At 42.5% G+C, this 14,585-nt stretch overlaps 1 protein-coding gene across 2 annotated transcripts in view; it reads left to right on the top strand.

The window, feature by feature from the left end:
* The window catches only part of GRIK5 (glutamate ionotropic receptor kainate type subunit 5), a 208,193-nt gene that overhangs the window by 92,314 nt on the left and 101,294 nt on the right, over window positions 1-14,585 (top strand). For both annotated transcript variants that reach the window (XM_063436799.1, XM_063436798.1), the window contains exon 2: window positions 13,089-13,231. In XM_063436799.1, coding sequence (XP_063292869.1) covers window positions 13,141-13,231 — 91 coding nt within the window. In that variant the 5' untranslated portion in view covers window positions 13,089-13,140. The remainder of the gene's footprint in view (window positions 1-13,088; window positions 13,232-14,585) is intronic.

The raw sequence follows: 14,585 nt of genomic DNA, 5'->3' as shown, positions 1-14,585 counted from the left end.
CAGATACCCTGTTAGTCTAATTGGTAAAGGGGAGAATTGTGGCAAAACCAACTTCGCCACTGTGGGCTGGAGAAGCCTGGCTGCTAGCCTCCTGCCCGCTGACTATGGCCCCTGGACATATTGCACTCTAAAGACTATATTTGGGCATGTAATAATTTATATTGCTGCTACTGGCCCTTTAAAATCAGCGATGGACATATTGGGACTTATGTCCCTTTAAGACTTTGTAACATATCACAGTAATACTATCTTAAATATTATGTAGGTATTTATGTGTTCAGTTAAACTGGGGATATGTAGAAATGTGTGTTTTATGTGTTAAATGTATCAGTATGTAATTTTATGTCTTTTACTGTCTTTTTGCAACCATGTGGTTAATGGAGTCTGACTCTAGTCCTAGATAATTGGATTACTTCTCCAATTATCTCCAGGGCAGAAGGGAGGAAGCCGGGATGCATTGTGGGGGATGTTTTACTTCTGTTTGGGCCAAGCAGGGCCCAAAAGATACTTTTAGTAACTTTTAAACCCCTGGTCGGATTCATGCCATTTTTTAATATGTTGTTCCCCTGAATGGATTGATTGTGGATATGTATTTTTATGTGAATGTGATGTATGGTTTTAAAGTTATGAAAGTTGTGTAAAAGTATATTTTACTCTGTATGCATAATGGGATTATGTGTCACACTAAGGGGAGGGGATGTGTGGGAGGTAACATCTATGTCATTGGTTCTTTTATGCCTCCCCCTGGGTGTGGCCTGTATGTGTGAGTTGGAAATAAAAGCCAGACTGGGTGTCCCAGTCTAGAGTTCCTGCTTAACCCTCAAAATGAAGTGTCGTCTCGTTCTTGGGGGGGATTGGATTGTAAGCTGACTGCCAAGAGTGTAAGCCGATTGTATGCTTTTCTTGTTCAGCTGTTCCAGTTCGGAGTGTTATTTCGTATCCAGATCGGGAGTGTGGTGTTCTGCAGTAGCTGTGCCTGTATCCAGAAAAGGGGATTATCGCCTAAACGGATTTTTCCCCTTTTAGGCTGAAACGGTCCGTTACAGCTTGCATCCTTTAAAAAGGTGATGTTGCTCACCTTTCTCCTACGCCGCGCAGGTCTCGTCACGGCTGGCCTCTTATCCGCTCTGCCATCTTGGCTGAGATTATCAAAATTGACAATCTCAGCCAATCCAATGCTGCGCAAATCAGAATCTCCTCATAGAGATGCATTGAATTAATGCACACTGTGCAGCACTGACCCAGGAAGCACCTCTAGTGACTATCACTAGAGGTGTTACTAGGCAGTAATGTAAACACTGCCTTTACTCTGAAAAGCCTGCAGAGACATACTATACACCAGAACAACTACATTATGTTTTAGTTGTTCTGGTGACTATAGTGTTTATTTTACTTTTGCCATTTAGATTTCAATTTGCTTTAACTCAGAGTTTAGTAAGTAAACCGCCATCAGGCACTCAGCTGACTCGATAGCTAAGTAAATAGCCAGAGAGTTGAAGTAGATTATTTTTCCATCGCAGCCTGTGGTTGATTTATTTTGGTGCAGATTTCACAAACAGGAAGATGAACGATTGGCAATCACGCAGCAGGTGCAAAATGCAAAAACGCGCAGCATGATCCGTGGCCCCTGGAATAATCTATCCTGCCTGTGTCTCGCATTCGAGGTCTCTTGCCAACCCCAATTCACTCATCTATTCATGGCACCGTCTGTGACAAATAATTAGTTCAAAAACAGTACATATGTATCATGCATAAAATCACAGACGCTAGGAAAGTGTCACCTTGACGGTGCGTTGCTCATTTCGAAGTTTGTGTTCACACCTAGCACGTTACTGCCATCTGTAACAACATGATATTAGCAAGAGCGCGTCACACCTCCCCAGCTGGGTTTAAATCCCCTGTGGATCGCTAGCAGCGGCGACTATTCTGAGAGGGGCTTATTCACTAAACAGCAAACTGTGCAGGAGATTTCTGTTTTGTAACTAAAATACTAGCATTAGTAAGCTGTTTCAGCAAGACCCTCTCTCTCCATCTACTGTTCCCGCATGTCAATCATGCTTTGTTAAAATTAAATGTTTGTCTTGTTTACTTATTGTACAGCGTTGGGGAATAGGTTGGCGCTATACAGTGGAAAATGTATTCATATTTACCGTTATTTTCTTTTCCTGGCTATTATTCATGGCAGCATATACACATAGGTTAGCTCCTCCCCTACAGCCGATAGGACAGGAAAACCACCAAGGTTTTAAAAGGAGGCTCCATCCCTATGGTCCTCAGTCAGTTTACAAGCTCTACTGTACATAAATAGAGACATTAATGGGTGGGAAGTATATGCTGCCATGAATAATAGCCAGGAAAAGAAAATTACGGTAAGTATGAATACATTTTCCACTTTCCTGGCTAATCATGGCAGCATATACACATGGGGAATACCCAAGCTTACAAAGGGAGGGACAGAATAACCAATCAAATAATCAGAATAATTCAACATAGATAGAAGACTGAACTGAGTTAAGTACTTGAGTACCAAATTGTGCATCATAGACTGTTTTAATGAACAGTATGAAATGCCAGACAAACGTGTCTAAAGAGGTTCAAATGGTATCTTACAAAAAGTGTCAGCAGAAACCATTGCCATGGCAACCCATGATGCTGCAACAGCATGAGAGGAGAGTGCCCTGATACCCTCCAGCACAGGTAGAGAACAGACATGACGTTCAAATTGTGCCTCAGTAATTGCTTCAATGTCCAACATGTAATGCAGGACAAACTAGTTCAAAGAGGTCCAAATGCCAACTTTACAAAGTTTCAGCAGAGACCATTGCCATGGAAGCCCACGAGATGCTGTAACAGCACTAGTGGAGAATGCCCCAAATCCTTTGGTACAGGTAGAGAATGGCATTGAAAGGCTCTCACTTTAGGCAGGATCTCTGGTGCTACATGCAAGACAACCATATCCTGTTGAAATTCAGTGAATGGGGGTACACAGGATCAAGCCTGGAGTTCACCCATTTTCCTTGCCGGGGTACCAGCCACCAGCACTTTCTGTGCTACCACCATGGAAGCTCCTTCTAGAGGTTCGAATATTGGTTCAGTCAGGGCCCGTGAGACCAGTGGTACGTCACATATTGGCTTCACCACACTCAGTGGAGGCATGATTTCATTCAATGCCTATATGAAGCAAAGTGCAGCTAAGTGCACACATTCACCTTGCTGAGGTACCAGTCACCAGCAACAGCAACATCTGGGCTAACATCATGGAAGCTCCTGCTAGAAGTTCAGTCAGAGTCCGTGAGACCAGTGGTATGTCACATATTGGTTTCAACACCCTCAGCGGAGGCTTGAGTTCAATTGTTGCTTACATGAAGCAAAGCACCAGGGGCATCAACGCTCAATCAGTACCCTTCAGTACAGGTAGAGAATGACATAGATAAGCATTCACCATGGGCAGGATCTACAGGTGCCAAATGCAAGACGACCATATCTGTTGAAAAGTAGTGAAAGGGGGTTCACAAGATCAAGCCTGGAGTTCACCCATTTTCCTTGCTGGGGTACCAGCCACCAGCATTTTCTGTGCTACCACCATGGAAGCTCCTTCTAGAGGTTCGAATAATGGTTCAGTCAGTGCCCGTGAGACCAGTGGTACGTCACATATTGGCTTCACCACACTCAGTGGAGGCATGATTTCAATCAATGCCTATATGAAGCAAAGTGCAGCCAAGTGCTCCTCCAGAGTGTTATAACAGAACCTTTCAAGGCCTGAACGAGGAGTAATTCCAACAGACAAAAGCTTAGTAAAGCCTGTATAGGATTGTAAGAGGATCTCCATGACCGTCTCAGGGATGCCTATACTAATATGGACTCCCACATAGTCTGCTGGTGGAAGCCAGGATTCCTAGTAGTTGCATCTATTTTCTTGGTGTTACTAAGCAGAAATTAAGAAACTGGGAGAGAAAACCTTTACAATCTGTGGAACTGTTTCTGAGATAGGGAAAAGCAGAGCATAGAATTTTCCACTCGGGAATGTCAACCACTGAGCTTGTCTTAAACTGCTTTTCTTGATATTCATCAAGCAGCCAAACTTTAGGAGTTATGAAAGAACTATATACCTCTGTGTGCCTGCCTTCTGAGGCTCTAAGGCTATCAGAAGTAGATCCTCCAGATAATGGAACCAGGTGGAGTTCTGGACTCTCAACAACACGATTCTTGGGGCCGCATTGAGGCCAAATGGTAGGGCACTAACATGGAAGTTCTCTTCTGAGCTAATGCCGAAGATCTCTGCAGATTGGACTGAAAGTAAGCATCTTTGAGATATATAGAGGTAAGGAAATTATCCTTCCAGATTGCTTGAGATATGGATCTGATTGACTCCATCCCGAAGACTCTGACATTCAGCCTCTTGTTGGCCCCTCTTAGGTCCAGTGCAGGCTTTCATGTGCTTTTCCTCTTAGCACCAGAAGAGAGGCAAAACTTGTCCCTGGAACTGCTCTTGTTCTGGGACCTTAAAAAAAAAAAATCACCTCTTCGTCCAGAAGGCTTCTCCCTTCAGTGCTTTACCTTTCGATTCATTGGTCTTAATACTCCTGTTGGTATGGAGACTCCTGTGCCCGTTAAGAAAAAACTCCAGTCTATATCAATCTGGACCATGGATACCACTCAAGCCTCCAGAGTATGACGAGCCCAGGTATGTGTGATCAGAAAAATGAGGCTCCTAGTACTGGAGGAGATATGTTCATTGCTGAAGAGCAAAATGACTGCATTATAGCTCCAGTAGAACCTTGAAAGGCAGGTTTACCAACTGCCATGAGTTACCTCTGGAGTATTCCCTGCAGAAACATAGAAACATAGAAACATAGAATGTGACGGCAGATAAGAACCATTCGGCCCATCTAGTCTGCCCAGTTTTCTAAATACTTTCATTAGTCCCTGGCCTTATCTTATAGTTAGGATAGACTTATGCCTATCCCACGCATGCTTAAACTCCTTTACTGTGTTAACCTCTACCACTTCAGCTGGAAGGCTATTCAATGCATCCACTACCCTCTCAGTAAAGTAATACTTCCTGATATGATTTTTAAACCTTTGTCCCTCTAATTTAAGACTATGTCCTCTTGTTGTGGTAGTTTTTCTTCTTTTAAATATAGTCTCCTCCTTTACTGTGTTGATTCCCTTTATGTATTTAAATGTTTCTATCATATCCCCCCTGTCTCGTCTTTCCTCCAAGCTATACATGTTAAGATCCTTTAACCTTTCCTGGTAAGTTTTATCCTGCAATCCATGAACCAGTTTAGTAGCCCTTCTTTGAACTCTCTCTAAGGTATCAATATCCTTCTGAAGATAGGGTCTCCAGTACTGTGTACAGTACTCCAAGTGAGGTCTCACCAGTGTTCTGTACAATGGCATGAGCACTTCCCTCTTTCTACTGCTAATACCTCTCCCTATACAACCAAGCATTCTGCTAGCATTTCCTGCTGCTCTATTACATTGTCTGCCTACCTTTAAGTCATCAGAAATAATCACCCCTAAATCCCTTTCCTCAGATGTTGAGGTTAGGACTCTATCAAATATTCTGTACTCTGCCCTTGGGTTTTTACGTCCAAGATGCATTATCTTGCACTTATCCACATTATATGTCAGTTGCCACAACTCTGACCATTTTTCTAGTTTACCTAAATCATTTTCCATTTGGCTTATCCCTCCTGGAACATCAACCCTGTTACATATCTTAGTATCATCCGCAAAAAGACACACCTTACCATCAAGACCTTCTGCAATATCACTAATAAAAATATTAAAGAGAATGGGTCCAAGTACAGATCCCTGAGGTACCCCACTGGTGACAAGCCCAAGCTTCGAATATACTCCATTGACTACAACCCTCTGTTGCCTGTCACTCAGCCCCTGCCTTACCCATTCAACAATATTGGAATCCAAACTCAAAGATTGTAGTTTATTGATAAGCCTTCTATGTGCAACAGTGTCAAAAGCCTTACTGAAATCTAGGTAAGCAATGTCTACTGCACCACCCTGATCTATAATTTTAGTTACCCAATCAAAAAAACCAATAAGATTAGTTTGGCATGATCTCCCTGAAGTAAACCCATGTTGCCTCTGATCTTGAAATCCATGTGTTTTTAGATGTTCAACAATCCTACCCTTTAACATGGTTTCCATCACTTTCCCCACTACTGAAGTAAGGCTTACTGGCCTATAGTTGCCCGACTCCTCCCTATTACCTTTCTTGTGAATGGGCACAACATTCGCTAACTTCCAATCTTCTGGGACTACTCCTGTTATCAATGATTGGTTAAACAAATCTGTTAATGGTTTTGCTAGTACACCACTAAGCTCTTTTAATAGCTTTGGGTGTATTCCATCAGGTCCCATTGACTTATTTGTCTTTACTTTTGAGAGTTGAAATAGAACCTCTTCCTCTGTAAACTCACGTGTAATAAATGACTCATTTATCCTTTTTCTTAACTGAGGTCCCTTTCCTTCATTTTCATCTGTAAATACCGAACAAAAATATTCATTGAGGCAGTCAGCTAGACCTTTATCCTCATCTACATACCTTCCTTCTTTTGTTTTTAATCTAACTAATCCTTGTTTTACTTTTCTTTTCTCATTTATGTATCTAAAAAAAGTTTTGTCCCCCTTTTTTACTGAGTGTGCTATTTTCTCTTCTGTGTGTATTTTGGAAGCTCTTATAACTTGCTTAGCCTCTTTCTGCCTAATCTTATGCAGGGCCAGTAGCTCCATGTATCTCAGAAATACTGGTCACTGGAGGTTCTCCGGTCAGACTATGAGGAGCTGGGATCCTTGGAACTTCCATCCTAAGGTACCAATATCTTGCAGGCCTCATTCGCCTTTTCAATGGAATTATCCAAAGTTTTCCCAAACAGCACCACCCCATTAAATATAATGGTGTACAGGGCAGACTTGGAGGATGAGTTATCATCCCAGAAACAGAACCATAATGCTTTCTTAGCTGCTATAGATCAAGCCATTTGATCCAGAGAATATCCTAGTTACATCTAGTGAAGTTTCTGTGAAGAAGTCAGTTGTAACCCGAAGACTTCAGACTGCCTCTTAAATCTTGGCTTTTAATATCTCTCTCCATAGTAACCTTTAGATCTTTACTCACATATTTCATGTTTGTAGAAACAGCAGCGGAAATCACAGCTGGCTGGCCTCCTGCAATGGTAGGCGTAAAAGCACAAAAGCACAACTGCATAATGTACTACAGTAAAAATGGGCAAATAAAGTAATGAAGATAAAAAAAACATACATGTCCGTAAGTAAAGGGAGCAAACTGCTCACGTCCTAAGGGCTGTAGGACAGGAAAAAGACTGAGGACCTTAGGGATGGAGCCTCCTTTTAAAACCTTGGTGGTTTTCCTGTCCTATTGGCTGTAGGGGAGGAGCTAACCCATGTGTATATGCTGGCATGATTAGCCAGGAAACATAATTGTAATTTGCGTTAAATTTGAAGTTTAAAAAAGGAAAAGCTTTGTGCTGGTATGGTGGGATTTAAAGTCTGCCCTCTTCTTCCCCTCCCTTTCCATTTCTATCTGTAAGCCACCACTCTTACAAAGCCATAAATATGCCTGAGCTCTATTGAGTACTGGGTAAAGGACACATTTGTTCTCTGGTCTAAATATACAAGGACACACAGAGCAGGTAATGACATTTCTGCATTCCACTAACTCCTGGACGTCAAAAAAAATCAAAACAAGAATTCACTACTGCATTGAATGACCAACAAACTCTGACAATCTCTCACTGAGAATCACGTTAACTATCGACTCAACTTGGAAGCCATACTGACTTGTACAGGAAGAATCTTCGGTGCCTTTTTTTGTCAATTGTGCCACATGTGGGGCTAGCCACCAGCCGACTCAACCGACAGAAAATTATCAAGGAAGTTCCAATTTTAATCCTGCCGAATTTGCATGTTTTCAGGTCAACTATTTTGGCATAAATTATGTAATTTTTGGTTAACATTCTGGCTATTCACAGTTTAGTGATAAACCTCGAATGATGCTCATTCACTAAATTGAGGAGTTTGGTGAATATATAATTACAATCCCAATGATTTATATTGCACCGAAATATTCAGCAGCAGCGCTGTACAATAGATAAACAAAACAAATTGTTAATTTTAGCAAAACATGCTTGATGTCATACAGGAGCAGTCAGGGGTCAAGTCCTGGGGAAAAAAGTGTGGGAACTCACCCAAGATTCCGCCTCCTTCCCCCCCCCGCCTTAAAAAAATTGCACTCCTATGCATATAGTGCAGTGCAGGGTGTGTATAATGAATGTAGTGTGTTTGTAGTGAATGCAGAGTATGGATAATGAATGTAGTGTGTTTGTAGTGAGTGCAGTGTGTATAATAAATGTAGTGTGTTTGTAGTGAGTGCAGTGTGTATAATAAATTTAGTGTGTTTGTAGTGAGTGCAGAGTGTGTATAATGAATGTAGTGTGTTTGTTGTGAGTGCAGTGTGTGTATAATTAATGTAGTGTGTTTGTAGTAAGTGTAGAGTGTGTATAATGAATGTAGTGTATTTGTAGTAAGTGTAGAGTGTGTATAATGAATGCAGTGTGTTTGTAGTGAGTGCGGATTGTGTATAATAAATGTAGTGTGTTTGTGGTGAGAGCAGAGTATGTATAATGAAGTGTTTGTAGTGAGTGCAGTGTGTATAATAAATGTAGTGTTTGTAGTGAGTGCAGAATGTGTATAATGAATGTAGTGTGTGTGTAGTGAGTGCAGTGTGTATAATGAATATAGTGTGTAGTGAGTGCAAAGTGTGTATAGTGAATGTAGTGTGTTTGTAGTGAGTGCAGTGTGTATAATGAATGTAGTGTGTTTGTAGTGAGTGCAGAGTGTGTATAATGAATGTAGTGTGTTTGTAGTGAGTGCAGAGTGTGTATAATGAATGTAGTGTGTTTGTAGTGAGTGCAGAGTGTGTATAATGAATGTAGTGTGTTTGTAGTGAGTGCAGATTGTGTATAATGAATGCAGTGTATGTAGTGTGTTTGTAGTGAATGCAGTGTATGTAGTGTGTTTGTAGTGAATGCAGAGTGTGTATAATGAATGCAGTGTGTAGTGAGTGCAGAGTGTGTATAATGAATGCAGAGTCTATATAATGAATGCAGAGTGTGTATAGTGAATGTAGTGTGTTTGTAGTGAGTGCAGAGTGTGTATAATGAATGCAGTGTATGTAGTGTGTGTGTAGTGAATGCAGAGTGTGTATAATGAATGCAGAGTGTGTATAGTGAATGTAGTGTGTGTAGTGAGTGCAGTGTGTACAGTGAATTTAGTGTGTTTGTAATGAGTGCAGAGTGTGTATAATGAATGTAGTGTGTTTGTAGTAAGTGCAGATTGTGTATAATGAATGCAGTGTGTGTGCTGGATTATGTGTGTGTGTGTGTGTGTGGGTGCTGGATGATTGTGTGTGTGTGTGTGCTGGATGATGTGTGTGTGTGCTGGATGATGTGTGTGTGTGCTGGATGATGTGTGTGTGTGCTGGATGATGTGTGTGTGTGCTGGATTATGTGTGTGTGTCCTGGATTATGTGTGTGTGCTGGATTATGTGTGTGTGTGCTGGATTATGTGTGTGTGTGCGCTGGATGATGTGTGTGTGTGTGTGTGTGTGCTGGATGATGTGTGTGTGTGTGCTGGATGATGTGTGTGTGTGCGCTGGATGATGTGTGTGTGTGCTGGATTATGTGTGTGTGTGTGTTGGATGATGTGTGTGTGTGTGTTGGATGATGTGTGTGTGTGTACTGGATTATGTGTGTGTGTGTACTGGATTATGTGTGTGTGTACTGGATTATGTGTGTGTGTGTGCTGGATTATGTGTGTGTGTGTGCTGGATTATGTGTGTGTGTGTACTGGATTATGTGTGTGTGTGTGCTGGATTATGTGTGTGTGTGTGCTGGATTATGTGTGTGTGTGTGCTGGATTATGTGTGTGTGTGCTGGATTATGTGTGTGTGTGCTGGATTATGTATGTGTGTGCTGGATTATGTGTGTGTGTACTGGATTATGTGTGTGTGTGTGTGCTGGATGATGTGTGTGTGTGTGTGCTGGATTATGTGTGTGTGTGTGCTGGATTATGTGTGTGTGTGTGCTGGATTATGTGTGTGTGTGCTGGATTATGTGTGTGTGTGCTGGATTATGTATGTGTGTGCTGGATTATGTGTGTGTGTACTGGATTATGTGTGTGTGTGTGTGCTGGATGATGTGTGTGTGTGTGTGTGTGTACTGGATTATGTGTGTGTGTACTGGATTATGTGTGTGTGTGTGCTGGATTATGTGTGTGTGTGCTGGATTATGTGTGTGTGTGCTGGATTATGTGTGTGTGTGCTGGATTATGTATGTGTGTGCTGGATTATGTGTGTGTGTACTGGATTATGTGTGTGTGTGTGTGCTGGATGATGTGTGTGTGTGTGTGTGTGTACTGGATTATGTGTGTGTGTGTACTGGATTATGTGTGTGTGTGTGCTGGATTATGTGTGTGTGTGTTGGATTATGTGTGTGTGTACTGGATTATGTGTGTGTGTGTGTGTGTACTGGATTATGTGTGTGTGTGTGTGTGTGTGTACTGGATTATGTGTGTGTGTGTGTACTGGATTGTGTATGTGTGTGTGCTGGATTATGTGTGTGTGCTGGATTATGTGTGTGTGTGCTGGATTATGTGTGTGCTGGATTATGTGTGTGTGCTGGATTATGTGTGTGTGTGCTGGATTATGTGTGTACTGGATTATGTGTGTGTGTGTACTGGATTATGTGTGTGTGCTGGATTATGTGTGTGTGTGCTGGATGATGGGGGGGATGCATTTGCTTTTTAACTTTTATGTGTTTTTTTTTTTTTTTACTTTACTCCCCCCTCCCTGCTTCTTACCTTGTCAGGGAGGGGGGAGATCGCCTGGTGGTCCGGTGGAGGGTAGCAGCCGCTGCACACAGGGGCCATCACACGCGGCGTTCTTCTCCAGCTCTCTCAGCTTCAACTCTCGCGAGACTCGCCTGTGCGGAGCGTTGCCATGGTAACCCGTGGCAACGCTCTTACAGCTGCGGGTCTCGCGAGATTTGAAGCTGAGAGAGCTGGAGAAGAACGCCGCGTGTGATGGGTTCCTGTGTGCAGTTAGCAGGGCAGGTCCTGCAGGACTGGGAACGGCGTTCCTGCTTTGGAAAAAGTGCAGGAACGCCGTTCCCATGCGTTCCTGCAGGACTCGAGCCCTGGGAGCAGTGCAATCTAAAGATATAGGCCAAAATAGCAGATCTGGTAAAGCAGAGTGGGGGACTTTTGCAGATCGGCTATTTTGGCCTGCCTTTTGACTTCTCTTGTTAGTTCACCACATTTACAATTTTAGTGATTTTATGCATCAATTGTTACAGTACTTCAGTGACTTATTGATGAGTTTTCTTTTTATGATTATGTTATTTGTACATGCCAGTGTTTTTACATTAGAAAGACAAGAGTCACAAGAAAGTATAATTAAGGGAAACCTCCGGACACATAACAACTTAATCGGAGGTCTCTGGCGCCGACTTACCTTTCCATTGTGTGTGAGTAGGGGTGTGTCCAGGGGAGGGGCTGATCTGAGAAGGTTTAGGCGACTTATAACAATTTATACAACTGAAATGTAATTAAGAACAAAGTATCTTATTTAAACAGACTGATTTCTAAACACATTGCTGGGAGTATTATTGCTGTGGAGCTCTGTTATACACTCAGACACACCAATAATATCGAGCTCTTCGAAGAGAGGGACATTAGGATAGAAAAGAGGGACATATGGTTTTGGGCCCAAAATAGGGACTGTACCTCCCAAAATAGGGACACTTGGGAGGTATGGTTCAGTGTGTATAGCTCTGTCTATTCCCTCTCTGTGTGTGCAGTGTGTGTAGCTCATTTTATTTTTTCTGTGTGTCCCCCCTGACTATTCTTTCCAAATATTTTATTTACATTTTTAAGCAAATTATAACAATCATATTGCAATAATAATATAGAAATTATAACAGTAATAAAAATAACAATAAACAGGGGGATAAGAAGGGGACGTTGGAGAGGGGTCCTTATTATTTTGAAAACATACATGACCTTTATAAATAATTATACCATATAATAAATTAAATCAGACATAACGATGCACAGTTATTGACAAAATTATTCACAATATTTGACTATATAACATGTATAAACTTAAAAAAAAAAGTACACATTTTTTAAGTAATAGATTTTTCTTTAACAATTTTTTTCCCAAGAGTTCTATAAATGTCCTAATGTTGCATAGGTTGCAGATGATTGTCTCATAATCAATTCATAACCCTTAGTTTCAATAATCAATGATAGAATTTATTTTTAAGTCGGTATAGTATGGGATTTCCAGTTTCTCAGAATAACCCCTGTCTATTCAGTGTGCAATGTGTGTAGATCTGGTCTATCTATTCTTTGCAAACTATAACCTCTCATTTCTATGTGGAAGCAGTCTCTTCTTCCTATGTGAAAGAAGTCCCCTCACTTAGTGTGGAAGCAGTCTCATGCCCCGTGGTCTCTTTCTCTTGTGTGGAAGCAGTGAAACCCATTCTCATTGTGTTTAAGTCACCTCTTTTATCTGTGAATACTCTGTCTACGTTTCTCTTCCTAGACTATAGCAGTTTTATTCTATCTGCACTTTCTTAGTGACATTCTGTTTATGATTGCAGTCTCTTTCTTCAGTGCCGTCTCATAGTACCTAAGAGTCTCGTTTCTCTGTAGGCTGTCACTGCGTGGGTGAGGGGTACCATATACTCCCCTTTGTGATGTTATTGTGTCTCTCCTTGTCACCCTGTCATCGCTCCACATCAATATGATCTCTGGGACCCTTATGACGTGCCCCTGGTTGACACACCTGTCCCGACTCCCTAACATGTTGTCAGCCATGTGTCCCCATCATGTCACATCACCTTGTATCTACTTGTCGGTCTGTCACTTGTCCCTGTCTGTTGTTTTACTGTGTCATGTAGAGTGAGAAACACCTGTTACCCACTCCCTTCTTCTCCCAGGTTGGGGACACAGTTTCACGCCATCCCTTGTCTCTACAGGTGGTGTCAGCGTGGCTGCGCCCCGATCCGTCTCCATGAGGAGTAGAAGAAGATGCTGCAGCCTGAGCTCGGAGCTCCGCTCCTTCTCCTGCTCCTGAGTGTCACCTCCCCGGGGGTCTCGCTGCTGTCATCCCTACGTGTTGGTGAGTAGTGACCCCTATTACCTGTTAAATGCCAGCACACTGTGTACACTATCCCCATTATAGCTACTGTTGAATAATTGCATATTAGCAGGACCTGGGTTTATATATAAGGTAGGGAGATCTAACTGCCCGTTATCAGGACAGGATCAGACAGTGCTGGGTGTATATCTAACGTAGGGGGATCAGACTGCACGTTATCAGGACAGGATCAGACAGTGCTGGGTGTATATCTAATGTAGGGGGATCTAACTGCCCGTTATCAGGACAGGATCAGACAGTGCTGGGTGTATATCTAACGTAGGGGGATCAGACTGCACGTTATCAGGACAGGATCAGACAGTGCTGGGTGTATATCTAATGTAGGGGGATCTAACTGTCCGTTATCAGGACAGGATCAGACAGTGCTGGGTGTATATCTAATGTAGGGGGATCTAACTGTCCGTTATCAGGACAGGATCATACAGTGCTGGGTGTATATCTAACGTAGGGGGATCAGACTGCACGTTATCAGGACAGGATCAGACAGTGCTAGGTTTATATCTGATGTGGGGGATCTGACCGCTCGTTATCAGGACAGGGTCAGAAAGTGCTGGGTGTATATCTAATGTAGGGGGATCTGACCGCTCGTTATCAGGACAGGGTCAGAAAGTGCTGGGTGTATATCTAATGTAGGGGGATCAGACTGCACGTTATCAGGACAGGATCAGACAGTGCTGGGTGTATATCTAATATAGGGGGATCTAACTGTCCGTTATCAGGACAGGATCAGACAGTGCTGGGTGTATATCTAACGTAGGGGGATCTAACTGTCCGTTATCAGGACAGGATCAGACAGTGCTGGGTGTATATCTAATGTAGGGGGATCAGACTGCACATTATCAGGACAGGATCAGACAGTGCTAGGTTTATATCTGATGTGGGGGATCTGACCGCTCGTTATCAGGACAGGATCAGACAGTGCTGGGTGTATATCTAACGTAGGGGGATCAGACTGCACGTTATCAGGACAGGATCAGACAGTGCTGGCTGTATATCTAATGTAGGGGAATCAGACTGCACATTATCAGGACAGGATCGGACAGTGTTGGGTGTATATCTAATATAGGGGGATCTAACTGTCCGTTATCAGGACAGGATCAGACAGTGCTGGGTGTATATCTAATGTAGGGGGATATAACTGTCTGTTATCAGGACAGGATCAGACAGTGCTGGGTGTATATCTAACGTAGGGGGATCTAACTGCCCGTTATCAGGACAGGATCAGACAGTGCTTGGTGTATATCTAACGTAGGGGGATCTAACTGCCCGTTTTCAGGACAGGATCAGACAGTGCTGGGTGTATATCTAACGTAGG

The sequence above is a fragment of the Pelobates fuscus genome, chromosome 11, assembly GCF_036172605.1.
Source record: "Pelobates fuscus isolate aPelFus1 chromosome 11, aPelFus1.pri, whole genome shotgun sequence".
NCBI classification, from domain to species: Eukaryota; Metazoa; Chordata; class Amphibia; order Anura; family Pelobatidae; genus Pelobates; species Pelobates fuscus.
Note: the sequence above shows the minus strand (reverse complement) of the source record. Positions and strands in the feature narration are given on the sequence as shown.